Genomic DNA, 20,581 nt, shown 5'->3' with positions numbered 1-20,581 from the left:
GAAAATAAAAGCTCACAGTGCAGGAGGGAACACGTTGGTGTTGCTAAAAGATTGTCTGGTGAGCAGGAAACAAAACGTGGGCATAAAAAGTTGTTTTTTGTGTTTGGCAAGTTGTAACACGGGATGTGTCACAGGGATCAGGCTTGGGCCTCAACTTTGCCTAGTTTATATGTGACTTGGATGTAAATTTGCGATCGGAAAATAAGCTGTGAAGAGGATGTTAGGAGGCTGCATGGGGTTATAGACCCAAAATGCTGGAGTAACTCAGCAGGGCAGGCAACATCTCTGGAGAGAAGGAATGGGTGATGTTTCGGGTCAGATACTAAAGTCTGAAGAAGGGTCTCAACCCAAAATGTCACCCATTCGTCTCTCCAGAGATGCTGCCTGCCCCGCTGAGTTACTCCAGCATTTTGTGTATGTTCGATGTAAACCAGCATCTGCAGTTCCTTCTTGCACATGGGGTTATAAATAGGTCCAGTGAGCTTGTAAAGATTTGACAAATGGAGTACAACATTGTAAAAGGATGGAATTTGTGTTTCTGGCAGCAAAAATAAAGAAGCAGATTATCTAAATAACGAGGGGTTGCAGTGCTCTAGGATACAGTGGGATCTGGATCCAAGCTCAAGATTCTCAAAAGGCTAACGTGCAGGAAGAGCACATAATTAGGAAAGCTAAAAGAACGTTATTGTTAATTGCCGGAGGAATTCAATAGAAAAGTAAGGAGTCTATTGTTTCAGTTATATAGGGCAAAGGTGAGAATGTATCTTGAGTACTGTGGATAATTCTGGTATCGTTACTTAAGAAAGAACATTGCTGGATTGGAAACAGTTAAAAGAAGTTTTGAAATGGGTGACATGTTAGAAAGAAAAGTTTGAACAAGTTGTATTTTGAAGAGAGCCAACTTAATTGAAGCATACTTGGTTTTGAGTGGGGGGGGGGGGTTGTGAGCGGTTGGATAAGGAAAGGATGTTTCTTGTGGGATAGTCCAGACCTAAGCATAAGTATAAAAATAAGAGGTTTTTCTCCCTGTCGTTGCATATTTAAGATGGAGATGAGGCAAATATTTAAAAATATATTTTTAAGGCAGATGTGGAGAGAAACAGTCATAGAGTCAAACAGCATGGAAACAGGCAGGCCCTTTCTTCCAACTTGCCCACGCCGACCAACACGTCCCACTACACTAGTCCCACCTGCCTGCCTTAGCTCCTTATCTCTCTAAACCTGTCGTATCCATGTACCTGTCTAAATGTTTCTTAAATGTTGCGATAGTACCCACCTCGACTACCTCCTCCAGCAGCTTGTTCCATACCCCCACCAACCTTTGTTAAAAATTTACCCCTCTGGTTCCTATTAAATCTTTCCCCCCCACACCTTAAACCTATGTCCTAAGGTCAAATGGTCATACATGATGGGAGCAGAATTAGGCCATTCGGCCCATCAAGTCTACTCCGCCATTCAATCATGGCTGATCTATCTCTCCCTCCTAACCCCATTCTCCTACCTTTTCCCCATAACCCTTGATACTCGCATTAATCAAGAATCTATCAATCTCTGCCATAAAAATATCCACTGATGGTCTCCAAAGCATTCAGGAATTCCAGATTCACCACCCTCTGACTAAAGAAATTCCTCCTCATCTCATTCCTAAAAGAATGCCCTTTAATTCTGAGGCCAGGACCTCTGGTCCTAAACTCTCCCACTAGTGGAAACATCCTCTCCACATCCACTCTTTCCAAGCCTTTCACTATTCTGTATGTTTCAATGAGGTCCCCCCTCATTCTTCTAAATGGGTGGTGATGCGTCAGCGTTCAGGAGGTGGAACACATGGACGAGTGGCTCCGCAACAACAATGTGTCATTCATCACCGAGCAGACCACGCAACTAACCGTTGACTTCAGAAAGGGAAAGGGCGGGCATGGTGGCGCAGCGGTAGAGTTGCTGCCTTATAGTGCTTGCAGTGCTGGAGACCCGGGTTCGATCCCGATTACGGGTGCTGTCGGTATGGAGTTTGTACGTTCTCCCCGTAACCTCGTGGGTTTTCTCTGAGATCATCGGTTACCTCCCACACTCTAAAGACGTACAGGTATGTAGGTTAATTGGCTTGGTGTATGTGTAAATTGTCCCTAGTGTGTGTGTGTAGGATAGTGTTAGTGTGCGGGGATCGCTGGTCGGCGCGGACTCGGTGGGCCGAAGGGCCTGTTTCCGCACTGTATCTCTAAACTAAACTAAACCACATGCCAGTTTTCTCCGGTGGGTTGGCAGTGTAGAAAGTTAGTAGCTTCAAATTAGTGGTCATTAAGATCGTGGATGAACTATCCTGAGCCTAGCACAGAGATATAATCATAAAAAAAGGTGGGACAAAGTCTTTCTTAAAAGTTTAAAGAGATTCAGAACGTCTCCAAATCCTCCTAACAAACGCCTATAGATGCACGGTCGGAAAGCGCTTGTAGGATGTGTCGGCGTTGGTCCTGAGGAGTTGCTGTAGTCACCCATGGTAGGCCGTGACCGAGGGGGCCTAAGAAGGGCTGTAGTCTATGCTGCAGATGGTATCCATATTTTACTAGTTAACAGGAATGGCTAATCCTCGAGTTGTATCTGAATAAAACTGCGAACCAAAGACTCCTGATCTGACATGATCTCACACGTGAATGATTTTGCCGTGACTTTAATTCCCCCACAGGCCCAGTTGGAGGCCCAGAAAGCCACCCAGGATTTTCAACGAGCCACAGAGGTACTGCGGGCGGCCAAGGAAACGATTGCTCTGGCCGAACAGAGGCTGCTGGAAGACGAAGAGCGGCAGTTTGATTCAGCATGGCAGGAGATGCTTAACCACGCAACACAGCGGGTAAGTTAAACCCTAATGTGGCCTGTAAATACCCTGCCTCCATGCACATGCTAGTACATACTAGGACATACTGGCACGCACTCTGCCTCCATGCCCAGATCTAAGGCCTGATACAGAGTCATTGAGTTACACAGCACGGAACCAAGCACCTTCAGCCCAACTTCCCATTCCAGCGGACAATTTACAGAAGCCAATTAACTTAGAAAACCTGCATATCTTTGGAATGTGGGAGGAAACTGGAGGATACCCATGCAGTCACAGGGAGAACGTACAAACTCCACACAGACATACATCCTATCGTTAGGATCAAACCCAGGTCTCTGGCGCTGTAAGGTGGTAACCAGGGCCGTTTTTACAGCATTATGGGCCCCCGGGCAAAGCAGTGTACTGGGGCCCCTACCGTTACTCTCCCCCACCCCCCTTTCCCTACCAGCCCCCCTCTGTCGTGCCGGCGAAAAGCACTTACCGAAAAGCACTTAGCGATGGACTTAGGGTGCTACATTGTTGCGAAAAGCACTTACAGATCCTGTGAGAAGCACTTAGAGACCGAAAATGTTGCGAAAAAAGCACTTATTGAACCTACATTTTTAAAGTAGTATTTATTTATTGCAAGTCACTTAACATACACAGATCAGCATGGGACCCCCGGGCAAGTGCCCATCAGGCCCATGCGTTAAGACGGCCCTGGTGGTAACTCTACCACTGTGTCACCTGTGGTATAATGATTTTTAAAAAATTATCGATATTACCTCCAGTGGATATAATAAGTGGGGGCAGAGGAAATTAATGCTTTTAAATCTTTATTGCCCAGTTTTGAAATACTGTGTTGGTAGTCCCACCTCATCCCACACCATTCCAGTTACAATCAGATCAGGTGGAGTAAGAATGGGACCCTTCTTACTCCATTTGTAGAGTGGAATGCATTTTGGATAAGATTGGATACTGGTCCTTGTGACCTCACCTCCTCCAGAAATGTTGTTATCAGAGTAAAAGTGACTTCAAGGGAAAGATCACCGTTAATATCGTGCTGGCACAGCAAGATCCAGACCATCTGGTGTTTGTCCCAGGGTTGAAAAATATTTATCGTATAATCTCCTTGTGTGGAAGGAAGGTGGCCATTCAGTCCATGGCAGCTCTTCCTCAGGATCTGGCCCTCCTGCGCTTTCAGGTCTCTTTTGGGCAATGCATTTGTTCCAACTCACTGCAATAACATAGTCAGCAGAGAGGCAGGGATAATCTATTTTCTCAACTTGCTTAAATTGGTTAATTGAGACACAAGTGACTGCAGGTGCTGGAAACCTAAGAAAAACACAGTGCTGGAGGAACTCAGTGGGTTAGGCAGCATCTGGGAGAGGGGTTGGACCCTTCTTCAGTCCGAACTGAAACGGCGTCTGTGTTTTGTCCTTGGTTAATGAATCACTTCCTGGTTGCATTAACTTATCAAAGTAATTGTGACTATTATTGAATTTCTTGGAACTTTCTCTGCTTCTCGGAGAACAATCCTCACTCTTCTACTATTTCCATGTCTTTGCTGAGGATATTGTGCATCACATTGCACACATTTGCTGGGTTCCTTCTCCCAACAGTTGTGTCTGGGAGTGGGTATTGTTCTATTCCGAGTTGCACTTCAAAAACGTGTCTTTTTTAACCCTCTATGACTTGTGTTCTGCTTCTATAATCTGGGGAGGAAATTAATCTGATGGGTTTCTCGGTACAAGCTTTGCCTTCTGAGTAATATCTAGAATTTCCAATGAACCATCCCGTTTATAGTTGAGACTGGCATCCAAATATATGGCCATTGAAAGCATAAAAAGAATTTTATGAACAATGTCAATACTAGTTGCTTGTCTGTGGCATTTAGTTCTATGTAATTAAACATTTTGTAAAGCTCTTTAATTTATGTCAGTGACGTAACATAACATTTTCTTGCTTTATCGGACCAGTGACTAAGAAAGAGGAAATCCTCATTTTTTACTGAGTCATTGGGAGGAATTTCTTCATCTACTTTTCATAAGTGATAGGAGCAGAATTAGGCCATTCGACTCATTAAGTCTACTCCGCCATTAGGAGGCTGATCTATCTCACCCTCCTAACCCCATTCTCCTAATCATTTGTGAGGTCATTAAAACCAAAGAAAAGTGAATGTGACTGAATGGCTCTGACATTTTAATTTCAATGTATAAATAAATATACAGGGCAGCAGAGTGGTGCAGCTGGTGGAGCTGCTGCCTCACAGCTCCAGAGACCCTGGTTTGAACAAGACCTCAAATGTTGTCTGTGTGGAGTTTGCACGTTCTCCCTGTGACTGCGTGGGCTTCCTGCGGGTGCATTGGTTTCCTCTCACATTCCAAATATGTGTGGGTTTGTAGATTTATAGGTTGGCTTCTGTAAATGGCCTCTAGTGTGTAGGGGGTGCACAGTAGGATAACTTCGATCCAGTGTGAATAGGTGATCAATGGTCGGCGTGGACTCAGTGGGCTGAAGGGCCTGTTTCCATGCTGTATCTTTCAATAAGTTGTGTGCGGTTGGATGGGAAGATCACAGTGCAGAGGGAAATCAAAAGCAGTGCGATTCTTGCAGTTTCTTCTGAGAACAACATTTAAACAGGCGAAGCTCTGATATGGCAGCACGTACTGTAGCTTCTGTGGATCATGGAAAGGACACCTGATTATCTTTCTCTGACCTGAACTGATCATGTCATCTCCTGCTCCCTGTGTTAATGGTTAATTGACGACTGACAATTGTGCCAATTGAGTGGTGGAATCTTGAGAGAGTTTATTTTAAAGATACAGGATGGAAACAGGCCCTTCAGCCCACCGAGTCCATGCGATCATGAAACACCCATTGATACTAGCTCTTCGTTATCTGACTTTCTCATCCACTCCCTACACACTTGCGCCAATTTTACAGCGGCCAATTAACCTACAAACCCACACGTATTTGGGATGTATGAGGAAACCGGGACATCAAAGAAAATCCACGCAGTCACAGGGAGAACGTGCAAACTCCACAGAGATGGCGCCCGAGGTTGGGATCGAACCGGGGATTCTGGCGCTGTGAGGCATCACCTCCTCCAGCTGTGCCACCCTAATTGATGAGAATGTGGGGAGAACAGAATGGGATAAATGTAGGTTTAATTTAAATGGGTGGTTGACAGCCAGTGCAGACTCGATGGGCGAAAGTGGGACAACGGGCTTTTTGTGCAAACTATTTGCAATAGGCTAATTTTATCGTGCAAATTGGAGTTTACTCATCCAATTAATTTCCTACACCACGTAGGTTATGGAAGCAGAACAGACCAAGACGAGGAGTGAGCTGCTGCACAAGGACACAGCCATGAAGTATAATGCAGCAATGAGCAGGATGAAGCAACTTGAGAAGAAACTGAAGCGAAGCATTAATAAATCCAAGTGAGTTCTGCATTACTCTCTCACCTTCAGATCATGTCATAGGAGCAGAATTAGGCCATTCGGCCCATCATGTTCACTCTGTCATTCAATCATGGCTGATCTATCTCTCCCTCCGAACCCCATTCTCCTGCCTTCTCCCCATAACCCCTGACACCCGTACTAATCAAGAATCTATCTATCTCTGCCTTAAAAATATCCATTAACTTGGCCTTCCGTGGCCAAGAATTCCACAGATTCACCACCCTCTGACTAAAGAAATTTCTCCTCATCTCCTTCCTAAAGGAAAGTCCTTTAATTCTGAGGCTATGGCCTCTGGTCCTAGACTCTCCCACTAGTGGACACATCCTTTCCGTATCCACTCTATCCGAGCCTTCCACTATCCACTCCGATCCTTGTGAATCCAAAATGCTTTCACCACTCCCCAGTACTCTGCTTTCTGCCTAACACATCCACATGTACTTCAAGGAGTCCAGAAGCCAGGTCAGAATGATTTCACTGGTGCTCATGTGTATTTTCTGTCTCTTGTGTAGGCCTTACTTTGAACTGAAAGCGAAGTACTACCTGCAGATGGAGGTGAGCATTGACATGAAGCTCTCTGCAACTTAACCAGAATTCAGGGGCAGTAGATCTGGTGATATAAGACACACAGACCTTGGGACAGCGAAGGGGTGAAATGCATTTATTTTTTATGTTTAAATCATAAATGTGCACAATATGTTTGCAAGTATAGTCTGTGGGACTACATGCATTGAGATCGCATTGTCAGTAACAGTAGGAATAATAGTGAGAAGGTGGAACTGAGAATTCCTCGATGATGCAGTGTAGATGTGTTTATGGAATGCATTGAAGCAGATAACACTGATTTTTAAAATATATCAAAAAATACTTTATTCAAGTAATAAATATTTACAAAACATCTTCTTTTCAACAACTCGATCTGACATTTCCGGAGGTTACACATTCAATGCAGATATTCATTTCCAAATTTACACAGAATCCCTTATTTGGAGGGGTGTCTCTCTCCACCACACCCTGCCCCCCATGTCCAGCAGCGGAAGGACCCTAGACTGTGGTCCTCCCCCACAGAGCCTTGGCGTTGGCTGCACCGAGCTTCAGTGCGTCCCTCAGCACGTACTCCTGCAGTCTGCAGCGGGCCAGTCAGCAACATTCCCCGACGGACAGCTCGCTCCGCTGGGAGGTCAACAAAGCTCGGGCAGACCAAAGAGCGTCTTTCACCGAGTTGATGACACTGATGCACCAGAAGAGATTGAAGAGACAGAGAGCAGTTGGAATTGCCATGGAGCAGTAGGAACCACTGTAGAGCCGGTGAGCCCCTGGTTATCACCTCTTTCCCAGCACCTCATTATCACACCTTTGCCAGCCAACAATGGGCCATTACGGGCTCCACCCTTGGGCATTTGCTGCTGGCCCTGATTTGTTCTGGCCATTTCCTACCTCCAGTCCAGTAGTGCAAGAGGGGAGTATGAATGCTTGCAGTTATATTGGGCCGAATATTTTGAGAATCTGCTGCAGATTCTTTGCAATCTTGTATATGTGAAAACAACTAAACTTGAACAAAAGTTCCTTTAATTTGATTGAGTTTAAGATCCAAAAATCTTAAGAAAGTGAGCACAGTACAGCAGGCCATTTATCTCGAAGATAGGCACAAAAAGTTGGAGTACATCAACGGGACAAGCAGCATCTCTGGAGAGAAGGAATGGGTGATGTTTCGGGTCGAGACCCTTCTTCAGACTGGTTTGGGATAAGGGAAAAGAGAGATATAGGCGATGATGTAGAGAGATAAAGAACAATGAATGAAAGATATGCAAAAACGTAATGATGGTAAAGGAAACAGGCCATTGTTAGCTGTTAGGTGAAAACAAGCAGCTAGTGCGACTTGGATGGGGGAGGGATAGAGAGAGAGGGAGGGAATGCCGGGGCTACCCGAAGTTCTCGCTGAGTGTAAACTGATTGCCGGTTTAAATCCTCTTGACAGCAACTGAAGAAGAATGTGGATGAACTGCAGACCAAGCTGTCTTCAGCCAAAGGGGAGTATAGAGCTGCCTTGAAGAACCTGGAGATGATCTCTGATGAGATTCATGAGAGGAGGCGCTCCAACGTTATTGGACCCAGAGGGCGAGGAGTAGGTGCTGAGGGAAATGGAAACTCTCTCGAAGACCTATCCAGCCTGAAGACAGACCCCGATGAGTTATCCGGTGAGTCTGGTTACACCCCTGAATCATTGATGTGTCTCTATGTTATGAGTAACATTCGTGTTGCTAGGATGTAGAATTCTAACCCACTTCCCATTTTGGTTGCACTTCCAGCTGCAGAAACCACCTTTGCATATAGTGCGCTATCCATTTCAATCTTCACACTTTCCTTGCTCAAATACTTGGAAATAGAAACATAGAAACATAGAAAATAGGTGCAGGAGTAGGCCATTCGGCCCTTCGAGCCTGCACCGCCATTCAATATGATCATGACTGATCATTCAGCTCAGTAGCCTGTACCTGCCTTCTCTCCATACCCCCTGATCCCTTTAGCAAAAAGGGCCACATCTAACTCCCTCTTAAATATAGCCAATGAACTGGCCTCAACTACCTTCTGTGGCAGAGAATTCCACAGACTCACCACTCTCTGTGTGAAGAAATGTTTTCTCATCTCGGTCCTAAAAGACTTCCCCCTTATCCTTAAGCTGTGACCCCTGGTTCTGGACTTCCCCAACATCGGGAACAAGCTTCCCGCATCTAGCCTCTCCAACCCCTTAAGAATTTTATATGTTTCTATAAGATCCCCCCTCAGTCTTCTAAATTCCAGCGAGTACAAGCCCAGTCTATCTAGTCTTTCCTCATATGTAAGTCCCGCCATCCCAGGGATCAATCTGGTGAACCTTCTCTGTACTCCCTCTAAGGCAAGAACGTCTTTCCTCAGGTTAGGAGACCAAAACTGCACACAGTACTCCAGGTGCGGTCTCACCAAGGCCCTGTACAACTGCAGCAGAACCTCCCTGCTCCTAAACTCAAATCCTCTTGCTATGAATGCCAACATACCATTCGCTTTCTTCACTGCCTGCTGCACCTGCATGCTTGCTTTCAATGACTGGTGCACCATGACACCCAGGTCACGTTGCATCTCCCCTTCTCCCAATCGGTCACCATTCAGGTAATACTCTGCTTTCCTGTTCTTGCCGCCAAAGTGGATAACCTCACATTTATCCACATTATATTGCATCTGCCATGCATTTGCCCACTCGCCTAATCTATCCAAGTCACTCCGCAGCCTCCTAGCATCCTCCTCGCAGCTAACACTGCCACCCAGCTTCGTGTCATCCGCAAACTTAGAGATGTTGCATTCAATTCCCTCGTCCAAATCATTAATATACACTGTAAATAACTGGGGTCCCAGCACTGAGCCTTGCGGTACCCCACTAGTCACTGCCTGCCATTCCGAAAAGGACCCGTTTATTCCTACTCTTTGCTTCCTGTCCGCCAACCAATTTTCTATCCACCTCAACACTGAACCCTCAATACTGTGTGCTTTAAGTTTGTACACCAATCTCCTATGTGGGACCTTGTCGAAGGCCTTCTGAAAGTCCAGATATAACACATCGACTGGTTCTCCCTTATCCACTCTACTAGTTACATCCTCGAAAAATTCTATAAGATTCGTCAGACATGATTTGCCTTTGGTAAATCCATGCTGACTTTGTCCGATGATTTCACCACTTTCCAAATGTAATGCTATCGCATCTTTAATAACTGACTCTAGCATTTTCCCCACTACCGATGTTAGGCTAACTGGTCTATAATTCCCCGTTTTCTCTCTCCCTCCCTTTTTAAAAAGTGGGGTTACATAATACCAATAATCAGAATCAGAATAACCTTTAATGTCATCCAAAAAAACAAGTCTTTTGGACGAAATTCCGTTACCCACAGTCCAACAATAAGAGCAATAAAAATAAGCAATAATACTTGGAAGTAAAGATTCTAAAATTGATTGTAGTTTATTTTAGAAACACAGCGTGGAAACAGGCCCTATGGCCCATTGAGTCTGCGCCGACCAGCGATCCCTGCACACTAACGTTATCCACTAGGGACGATTTACAATGTCACCGAAGCTAATTAGACTACAAATCTGTACGTCTTTGGAGTGTCAGGAGAAAATTGTAAATCCCGGAGAAAACCCACGCAAGTCATGGGGAGGACGTACAAACTCTGTCCAGACAAGCACCCGTAGTCAGGATCGAATCTGGGTCTCGCCGTGCCGCCTGCGAGGGTATGGTCAGTATTTAAAAATCTGCCTTTTTGGGGAGGGGAGGTGCAAGGTGAGAGGGGAAAGATTTAATCGGAACCTGAGGGGCAACAGGTGTGGGTACATGGAATGAGCTGCCAAAGGAAGTAGCTGAGGCAGATATTATAACAACATTTAAAAGACATTTTAACAGGACAATGGGTTGGAGGGATATGGGCCAAATGCAGACAAATGGGATCAGCTTAGATGGGACATCGTGGTCAGCATGGACAGGTTGGGACAATGGGTCTGTTTCCATACTGTATGACTCTAGGCAAGGGAAGTTAGCATTTTAATTTAGTTTAGTTGAGATAGAGGTCGGACACAGGCCCTTTGGCCCACCGAGTCAGCACCGACCAACGATTCCTGCACACTTAGCACTATCCTACACAAACCAGTGACAATTTACAATTATACCAAGCCAATTAACCAATAAACCTCTACTTCTTTGGAGTACTGGAGAGGAAACCGGAGATCTGGGAGAAAACCCACGCAGTCACGGAGAAAACGTACAAATTCCGTAGAGACAGCACTCGTAGTCAGGATCGAACCCGGGTCTCTGGCGCTGTAAGACAGCAACTCTACTACTGGGCCTCTTGTGTGCAGAGAGAAAATTCTTGAAAATAAATTTGGAGTCCAAAAAGCAGAGCAAATGTTAAATATGGCTAAAATACAAGTGGACTGGAAAATAAAGATACCCAACAGACAATAAACAATAGGTGCAGGAGGAGGCCATTCGGCCCTTCTAGCCAGCACCGCCATTCAATGTGATCATGGCTGATCATTCTCAATCAGTACCCTGTTCCTGCCATCTCCCCATACCCCCTGACTCCGCTATCCTTAAGAGCTCTATCCAGCTCTCTCTTGAATGCATTCAGAGAATTGGCCTCCACTGCCTTCTGAGGCAGAGAATTCCACAGATTCACAACTCTCTGACTGACCAGACCACGTATTTTCACTCGCACAATTCATAGAGCTCACTTTCTCACAAGTCGCTCTCAGATTCAATTAACTATTTGATGCCTCTTTGAAATAGAAAGAACAGATCTGACCACAAGGCTTGATTGTTTAATTGTAGCCACACAATCGCTGTAACAATGGAGGGGGAACAAAGAGTTGGAGATAATACACAGGGCAGATCTGCAAACAATTCTGAGTCAGTGTTTCATGGGACGATGAGTGTGCTTCTGATCTTCACGTTACAAATGCAACGACTCATTTTTACACACGTGGTCTTAATGGAGAAAAGCATTCCAACGGGATTTGGAGAATGGGCGAGATCAGTAGGGGGTGACTAAAATGATACAATAAGCAGATTAAATTTGAAGGAATAATAATGTACCATTAATCTTAATGTTTGGATCGGATGGACCATTTGTGGCTTCATTCATGTGACATTTGATAAATGCATCACATTGTGTGGTACTTTGAATTACTTTCTGTCATCCAGCCTTGCGAACACAACGCACACAAATCGTCATTGTTCATTCTTTTACTTCACATTTGCCTAAATACCACCAATCGTCATTCTCTTGTGAGCTGCTGTGCCCATTTTTGGACCTTAGCGAGGGTCTTTTAATAACAATGTGCTATATTGTGTGAATCTTCCCCCAGGGAAACAATGAAGGGAGTCATTCTGAAGATCTTTGTCTCAGATCTGGAGCAGTGCTTTGTCATCATGCATTCTGAATCAAAAGTTTGTGCTTTCCCATCCCACCGCTGACATGTTATCTCAGCTGCCTTGTTCAGTGCAGCATCAGCCTCTGACAGAAGAGGCATCTTTCGGGGAGGCATTCATTACCACATGTGGAGGCCACATCTTTTAAGGTTTTTTAAAGCGGAGTTTGGCAGTTTCTTGATTTAGTAAGGATGTCAAAGGTTATGGGGAGAAGGCAGGTGAATGGGGTTGAGAGGGAAAGACTGAAACATCACCCATTCCTTCCCTCCAGTGGTGTTGCCTGTCCCGCTGAGTTACTCCAGCATTTTGTGTCTATGGTGTAAATCAGCATCTGCAGTTCCTTCCAACACTGTATTGTTTTATGTTCTATGTTCAACGTCTCTTCATAAGGTCATAAGTGATAGTAGAATTAGGCCAGTCGGCCCATCAGGTCTATGCCATTCAATCATGGTTGATCTATCTCTCCATCCTAACCCCATTCTCCTGCCTTCTCCCCAGAACCTCTGATACCTGTACTAATCAAAAATATATCTATCTCTGCCTTTAAAATATCCACTGCCTCTACAGCCTTCTATGGCAAAGGATTTCAGATTCACCACGATCCAGTGGTTTGCATCTTGCAGTGTAACCTCTGTATTTCTGTTCATGAAGTCTTCTGCAGACAGTGGTCATTGACAAATCCACACCTGACTCCTGAAGAATGTTTCTGATCTGTCGGACACGTGTTTAGGGATTTTTCTTTATTATAGAGAGAATTCTTCTGTCATCAGCTGTGGAGGTCTTCCTTGGCCTGCCAGTCCTATTGTGATTAGTCAGCTCACCAGTGCTCCCTTTCTTCTTAATGATGTTCCAAACAGTTGATTTTGGTAAGCCTAAGGTTTGGCTGATGCCTCTAATAGTTTTATTCTTGTTTCCCAGTCTCTTAATGGCTTTGACTTTCATTGACACAACTTTGGTCCTCATGTTAATAAACAGCAATAAAAGTTTCCAAAGGTGATGGAAAGACTGGAGGAAAGACTGGAGGAAAGAATTGGTGCTGAGAGCTCTCTTATATCTGCATTAAGGAGGCAATTAAACCCATCTGAGCAATTACAAACATCTGTGAAGCCATGTGTCCCAAACATTATGATGCCCTGAAATGGGGGGGGTGGGGGGGGGGGGGGGGGACTATGTATAAACACAGCTGTAATTTCCACATGGTGAAACCAAAATGTATAAAAATGGCCTTTATTAAAATCTGACAATGTGCACTTTAACCGCATGTTGTTTTTTCTATTACAAATCTTAAATTGAGGCAAATAAATAAATGATGGGTCTTTGTCCCAAACATTATGGAGGGCACTGTAACTGTCTGCTCTGCCTCATGGCCCTCCTGAACACAAAGAGTTAACTCATTCGGCTCTTTGAACCCAGAAAAGGTTCAGGCAGGTGAGGACCACGGATGTAATTCATGGCAGTAGGCCAGATCCTGCCTGATGCAGTTCAATGCCTTTCCTTTATATTACATAAAGGGAAACGTCACAGCTCTAAAGAGTGTGGCTTGGTATATTAACTACAAGAAGGTTGGATAAACTTGGATTATTTTCTCCGGAGCTTTGGAGGCTGAGAGGAGACCTGATACGAGTATATACAATTATGAGCAGCATTGGTTGGGTAGACCGTCAGAACCTTTTTCCCAGGATGGAAAAATAACGAGAGGGAATAGATTTATATTGAGAGAGGGATTGATTAAAGGAGATGTGTGGGGCAAGTTATTTTTAAACTCAAGAGTGGTGGGTGCCTGGAATGTGCTGTCAGGAGTGGTGATGGTGGTGGTTTTAAGAGGCAATTAGGCAAATGAATAGGCAGGGATCTGAGAAATTGTGGGCTATATTAAAGGCAGATGGAATTAGTTTAATTTATCATCATGTTCAGTGAGGCCATTGTGGGCTGAAGAACCTGTTCCTGTACTGTATTGTTCTGCACTTCCATTTTCTCCACAAATTCAATCCCACACAGGAACTGTTTTGCACATAAAATAGTTCATCTGATATTTGAGGTTGCAATTAAAAAGTTTGTACATTGAAACCAGAAATGGCGAGGAAGATACCACTAATCCCCTGACCTTCAGTGGTCTGAGAATGATCAGCCATGATCACATTGAATGGCGGTGCTGGCTCGAAGGGCCGAATGGCCTCCTCTAGCATTTCATCTGCTCTTTTAATTTATTCATCAGAAGTGATAGTTCTAAGTTGGACAATCCAATGAAGCTTGGTGTTGCACGATGTTGAATTTTTAATGAATTCCAGTTGATATCCCGTAACTCCCTCTCTTTTGCAGTGACATCCGAGATATTTGATGATGACAATTGCAGCGACCATGTCTCTGAAGATTCGGAGAGTCAGTGCGAGTCCAGTTTAGGCTCCTGCCCGACCAGCCCCTTGGACCTGCCAAACCCATTTCCCCTGGTAACTCACACCCCCAGCATGGAGCTGTTGAGCCCACTGTCTGATTGTGCGACAGGCTCTCCTGTTCTGGGGCCTCGCAGTGAATGCAGCGGAGCTTCCTCTCCCGAGTGTGATGCTGAACGAGGTCAGTGATGCTTTGGGATTACCTTGGAAGAAAAATAGGCCTCCAGCATTTTGGGTCTATCTTCTGTAATTATGCTCGTTCCCCTGCACGTCTTCACATTTCCAATCATCCTACTGCCGATTACCATTACTCTTTCCATGGTTAGTGACTCCCTCGCTCCTGCTTCATCTTACGCTTGGGCTCCACCCATCCGCGTCCATTTTTGGCCCTCTATAACCTCACTCTGCCTCCAAATTACCAGAGCCCATCATCCAGCTGCTTCTGCGTTTGTCCTCATCGCCTCCACTGCAGTGCCCCGCACCAATTGCTCTCGCTTCGCCTCCTCACCATGCGGCCCGATTACTGTCGTGCATTCCTTGGTTAGTGTCCCCCTTCGCTCACGGTTCATTCTACACGATCCGCTGGACCAGCTTTTCAGATCCGCTTGGCTTCCACCCTGCTTCATCCTGAAGCATCCGCTCCCAGCTTGACAGACCTACTCATTCCAGATCCTCGTTGCTTCTCCTCACCGCCTGATACCCCCGAGTCCTACGTGGTTCTCTCGCTTCCCTACACCACCTCCAGCTTTGCAACAAATGCTTCGCATTTCGCGCTCCACTTCCGCTGTCCCTGCGGCCAATTACAGTTCCACATTGCTTGGTTAGCTGCCCCTTCGCTCTCTCCCTTCCTGCTCCTGCTTCGCAGAAACAGATTACTCTCTGATATTTGTGCTGCTAATTGAAAAGTGTCTGCAATAAATGTCATTAGGTTTATTTTAAAACTGAACAATGTCATTTTTTTTACACCCCAAAATAAATAAGCTAGTTAGTTCAGTGATCTGTTTCATTGGCATTGGATAAAATACAATATAACATACTAATCTTCAATTAATGTTATCTATCATTTGAACAGGGTACAGGGCTGAAGGTGTTGAAAGTACAGACAAACTGATGAACCAACAAACCATTGATGAGATGGCTCTGAAGATTAGAGTAACTCAAATTTCAGTCAAGTGCACCCAGCCACAGGAGAAGCAAATTTCAGGAATCGAAATCTGCAGTTTAGCTGGCTCAGCTTCGTAAATATTGACGTGAATCAACATCTTAAACATGCCAGAAGACATAACCAACAGCTTCCCCGCTCGCGTATATGGTTCAGGCCTTTGTAATTGCAGTCTAACTGCAGACTGAAAGGTTTCTTTGAAGCATAGTTGGTATTTGTAATTGGGATGAAAAGGAATCCAAATGGACACCAGCAAAATATGTAGATAGCAATTTGATTTCAGACTGGAGGCAAAATAGTAGCAACCAACTTGTGCTGGAGACTCGGATTTGGAGATCCTCTGATTTGATGGTCCAGTTGACAACTTACTTATATATGACAGAGAAGGAACATGAATCAACAGACGACATGCTTTGCTCCACTTGTATTGTGTGCAATATTCACATGCGCCACTTAATTATGTCCCTTTTCACACCAGGCCCCGTTACATTCTTGTGTTGGAGTGTGCTATTACATTGAGAGTCTGTAATCCACCTTTACAGTAGCCTTAGTTTCGCACTGTTGAAGACCAGACCTGAAGGAACCTCTCATGTTTCCTGTTGTTGAGAGAAGGACTTGCAACAAAAAAAAAGCAGAGACGTGCTAAGGGTATTTCACTTCCTGTGGATAGTATGTTAACAGGAGCAGTCCGACATGTTAAACATCTGGAACGGCAGACTGGAGTCACTGAATTTCGTCAATCGTTCCTTCATCTCCTCCACCAAGTGGAGGACATTGAGAATTGTGGAGAAAACTGACCATTGCGATAGAAAAAGGCGTTTGGCTGAGAAATTGCTGCATTTTCACTGATAACTTTAGTTCCTTTGTTGGCCAGCAATTTGCATTAAACTAAGTGTACTACAGGCATCAACAAGGTTTTGCTGCTGGGAATTGACTGCCTGTACAGTTGAAAGGAAAATGCCACGGACTTGGATGTGTGTTGGGAATCAAGACTGTAAAAACTAGGAGACACAAGAGACTGCAGATGGTGGAATCGTGAGCAAAAAACAAGCTGCTGGAGGAACTCAGTGGGTCAGGCAGCATCTGAGGAGTGAAGTGGACAGATCACATGGATAGTCTGAAAAAGGATCTGCACCTGAAACATCATCTGACCATTTTCCTCCACAGATGCTGCCTGACCACCTGAGTTCCTCCAGTACTTTGTGGTTTTAAAAAACAGCTCCCGAGTCTTGTGGCAAGGGAAAAAACTGTTTTGACGAGAAGCTTTTGCTTTTTCACTTGTAACCAACGGGAAAGCTTGCATGCTTTATATTTAAAACATAACATGGTAGATCAATAATCATTAAATACTATTTTGAGTATTAATTTTTTATACATTTCAGTATTGTAAAATTAAGTCATGTATAATAACCCTTCAACGTTTAATATAGGTTCTGTCATTTAACGATGTCTTATCGTTCTGAATACACATATACAACTCATCTCTGGATTTGTGTTAATCTATCACGTACCTGTATGGATTTGGAGAAGAATTATGCTCTTCAGAGGCAAAGACCAGTTAGTCTGAAGACATTCTGACAATCTATCTCTGACACCTCTTACTCTTTTTTGATTTCTTTGTCCACAGAGACAGACTATCGACTGATGACTACGACAAACCTACTGACTTCCAGTTATCTGGACCACACTTATTCCCACCCTGCTTCTTACTGAGATGCTATCCCCTACTCTCAATTCCTCCATCTCTGCCGCATCTGTTCTCAAGATGTACTCGGACATCAAAGTTGTCCTCATTCTTTAGGGGAGGTGGGATCCACCCTTTTGTCAGAGATGGGTCCTTCACAAATGTCTCCTGTGTCCTGCTCTCGCTCCCCACCACACAAGGACAGAGTTTTCCTGGTCCTCACCTTTCACCCCACTAGCCTCCGCATCAAACACATCACTCTCGACATTTCCTTCACATCCAACATGATGAACATTTCCTTCACATCCAACATGATCAACACAGCACGGTAGCGCAGCGGTAGAGTTGCTGCTTTACAGCGAATGCAGCGCCGGAGACTCAGGTTCGATCCTGACTACGTGTGCTGCACTGTAAGGAGTTTGTACGTTCTCCCCGTGACCTGCGTGGGTTTTCTCCGAGATCTTTGGTTTCCTCCCACACTCCAAAGACGTACAGGTATGTAGGTTAATTGGCTGGGTAAATGTAAAAATTGTCCCTAGTGGGTGTAGGATAGTGTTAATGTATGGGGATCGCTGGGCGGCACGGACTTGGAGGGCCGAAAAGGCCTGTTTCCGGCTGTATATATATGATATATGATATATGATATGATCTCACAACTAGTCACATCTTCCCATCTCCATCCCTTTCTGCTTCCCGCAGAGACCACTCCCTCCTTAACACCTTGGTTCACTCATCCCATCCCACCCAAACCACTGCCTCTCCAGGTATTTTCCCCTGCAACTGCAGGAGATGCAACACCTGCCCTTATATATCCTCCCTCACCTCCATCCAGGAACCCAGAAAGTCCTTCCAGGTGAGAGAGGTTCATATGATCCTTCTCTAACTTCATCAACTCCATCCGGTGTTCCCAATGTACAGGAGCCCACATCGGCGAGAACAAGCGTAGACGCGGTGACCGTTTTGATGAACACTTACACTAGGTCCACCAAGGCCTACTGGATCTGGTTACTAGGCTAGGTTTGTAAAAAAAGGAAGAACAAATCTACCAACAACTACTTTGTAAATGCAATATGCAGGATTAAGTCAGCAGGATAGTCTGAAGAAGGGTCTTGACCCGGAACATCACCCATTCCTTTGCTCCAGGGATGCTGCCTGTCCCGCTGAGTTACTCCACCATTTTGTGTCTAGCTTCGATTTAAACCAGCATCTGCAGTTCATTTCTAAACAATTACCTTGTTCCATTTTCAGCAGGACTCGAGTCCTGTGGCTTTAGATTTTAAAAGTTTTATCTGCATTTACCAAATTACATTATTTTGTGATTTTTATTTGGCTGATTTGTTTTTAAATTGTGCAATCTCATTCTTAATAATGGAAGCACAATAATTCTTTAAATTGTGCAATTTTAAATTGTGCAATTTTAAATTGTGCAATCTCATTCTTAATAATGGAAACATTTATTTCTATTTCCGAATGTGCAATAGTATCCTGGAGTAAGTATTTAAAGAAAAAATCACTGTCAGAAAAACCCCAGAGTTCAGGAGGAAGGACCATTTAATGGATCTGTGGTTTTAAAAATAGTTGGGTCAAGGGTTGTATGTTCACCCAAGTGAAGAGTTTGGACTTGAGCCTGTATCTGATGCTGGCAGAACATAATCTAGACTGGGGATCTTTTGCATTATGGAGGGAGTGCTGTGGTTTTTGATACATCTATTTTAAAGAACACTAAAACTAGTCATTGGCTGCCCTCTTGGGTGGATGTACAAGGCTGACGGTCTTATAATTAAAGAGCAGGGGTGTTTTCTCTGCTTTTGTTTTTTTTCTTTAATCACAACCACTGCAACTGCTCATCTACCCATTTACGACGTTACTTTGTGGAATTTTGCAATGAGTAAATTGTATGTTACAGTTCAGTTGACAGTAAGAATTCAAGGACAATTCACAGGCATGAAAAGTGCTATATAAATCCAGTTCTCTTTTGCGGTCCAAAATCAGGACTGTGGATGCCTTTCCGCAGAGACGGTTCCCTCTGCAGCTCCCTGGTTAACTTATCCCTTCCCAACAAAAGCTTTTCACTACCTCGGTACATGTGACAATAAACTAAACACCCTCCCCAGGTACTTTCCCCTGCTAATGTAGGAGATGCAACATCTGTCCCTATACCCCTCCCCTCGACTCCATCCAAGGACCCTGATAGTCTTTTCAGGTGAGGCAGAGGTTCACTTGCACCTCCTCCAACCTTGTCTACTGTATCCGCTGTTCCAAGTGTGGACTCCTATATATCGACGAGACCAAGCGCAGGCTCAGCGATCATTTTGCTGAACACCTTCACTCAGTCCGCCTAGGCCTACATGATCACCCGGTTGCCAAGCACTTTAATTCCCATACGGACCTTTCTGTCCTGGACCTCCTCCACTGTTAGAGTGAGGCCCAATGCAATTTGGAGAAATCACGGCTCATATTTTACTTGGGCAGCTTATAGAGAAGTATATTGACTTCTCTGACTTCAAGTAACCCAGGCTTTCCCTCTCATTCCCCCCCCCTCTCTGACTATTTTGACTGTCCTCCTGATTACATTTTACTTTGTATGCTTCGTTGTCATCTTCCCGTAGCTAACAATGATACATTCTACATTTTCCTTGATTTCATCCTCTTTGATCTCTCGTTTTTGCACGTCACCCCTCAAAATCTCTCGTTTCCATCTCCCTGACTCTCAGTCTGAAGAAGGGTCTCAACCCGAAATGTCAACTATTCCTGTCCAGAGATGTTGCCTGTCCCGCTGAGGTACTCCAGCACTTTGCGTCTATCTTCAGTGTAAACCAGCATCTGCAGTTCCTTCCTACACATGCCTTTCTGGATGAGACAGATTGTAACTCTGCACGGCAACAGCACTCAGGTTGGTTAGCTGTGAGGAGTATGGATTGATGTTTGACAATGTGGTAACACACAATATGCATCATTTGAAAACAGCTGGCAGCATCTGGTTGGACGCCCATTCTGCCAAGTCACATTGGTACCCACTACAATCCTCTGGCAATGTTTATGCCACAATGGCCAACAACCCTAACTGCAGACCAATCCGAAGTAGGCTCAAACAAGTTTCACACAACGGATCATTCATG

General features: G+C 44.6%; 1 protein-coding gene across 1 annotated transcript in view; it reads left to right on the top strand.

The window, feature by feature from the left end:
• The window catches only part of sh3bp5b (SH3-domain binding protein 5b (BTK-associated)), a 52,560-nt gene extending 33,773 nt beyond the window's left edge, over positions 1 to 18,787 (top strand). Inside the window, exons 4-9 of the mRNA XM_078415452.1 lie at positions 2,681 to 2,845; positions 6,125 to 6,255; positions 6,786 to 6,828; positions 8,252 to 8,471; positions 14,546 to 14,797; positions 15,689 to 18,787. Of these exons, the coding sequence (XP_078271578.1) occupies positions 2,681 to 2,845; positions 6,125 to 6,255; positions 6,786 to 6,828; positions 8,252 to 8,471; positions 14,546 to 14,797; positions 15,689 to 15,858 (981 nt within the window). The 3' untranslated portion in view covers positions 15,859 to 18,787. The remainder of the gene's footprint in view (positions 1 to 2,680; positions 2,846 to 6,124; positions 6,256 to 6,785; positions 6,829 to 8,251; positions 8,472 to 14,545; positions 14,798 to 15,688) is intronic.
• Positions 18,788 to 20,581: the final 1,794 nt, after the last annotated feature.

Source organism: Rhinoraja longicauda, chromosome 2, assembly GCF_053455715.1.
Source record: "Rhinoraja longicauda isolate Sanriku21f chromosome 2, sRhiLon1.1, whole genome shotgun sequence".
In the NCBI taxonomy this organism is placed as follows: Eukaryota; Metazoa; Chordata; class Chondrichthyes; order Rajiformes; family Arhynchobatidae; genus Rhinoraja; species Rhinoraja longicauda.
Note: the sequence above shows the minus strand (reverse complement) of the source record. Positions and strands in the feature narration are given on the sequence as shown.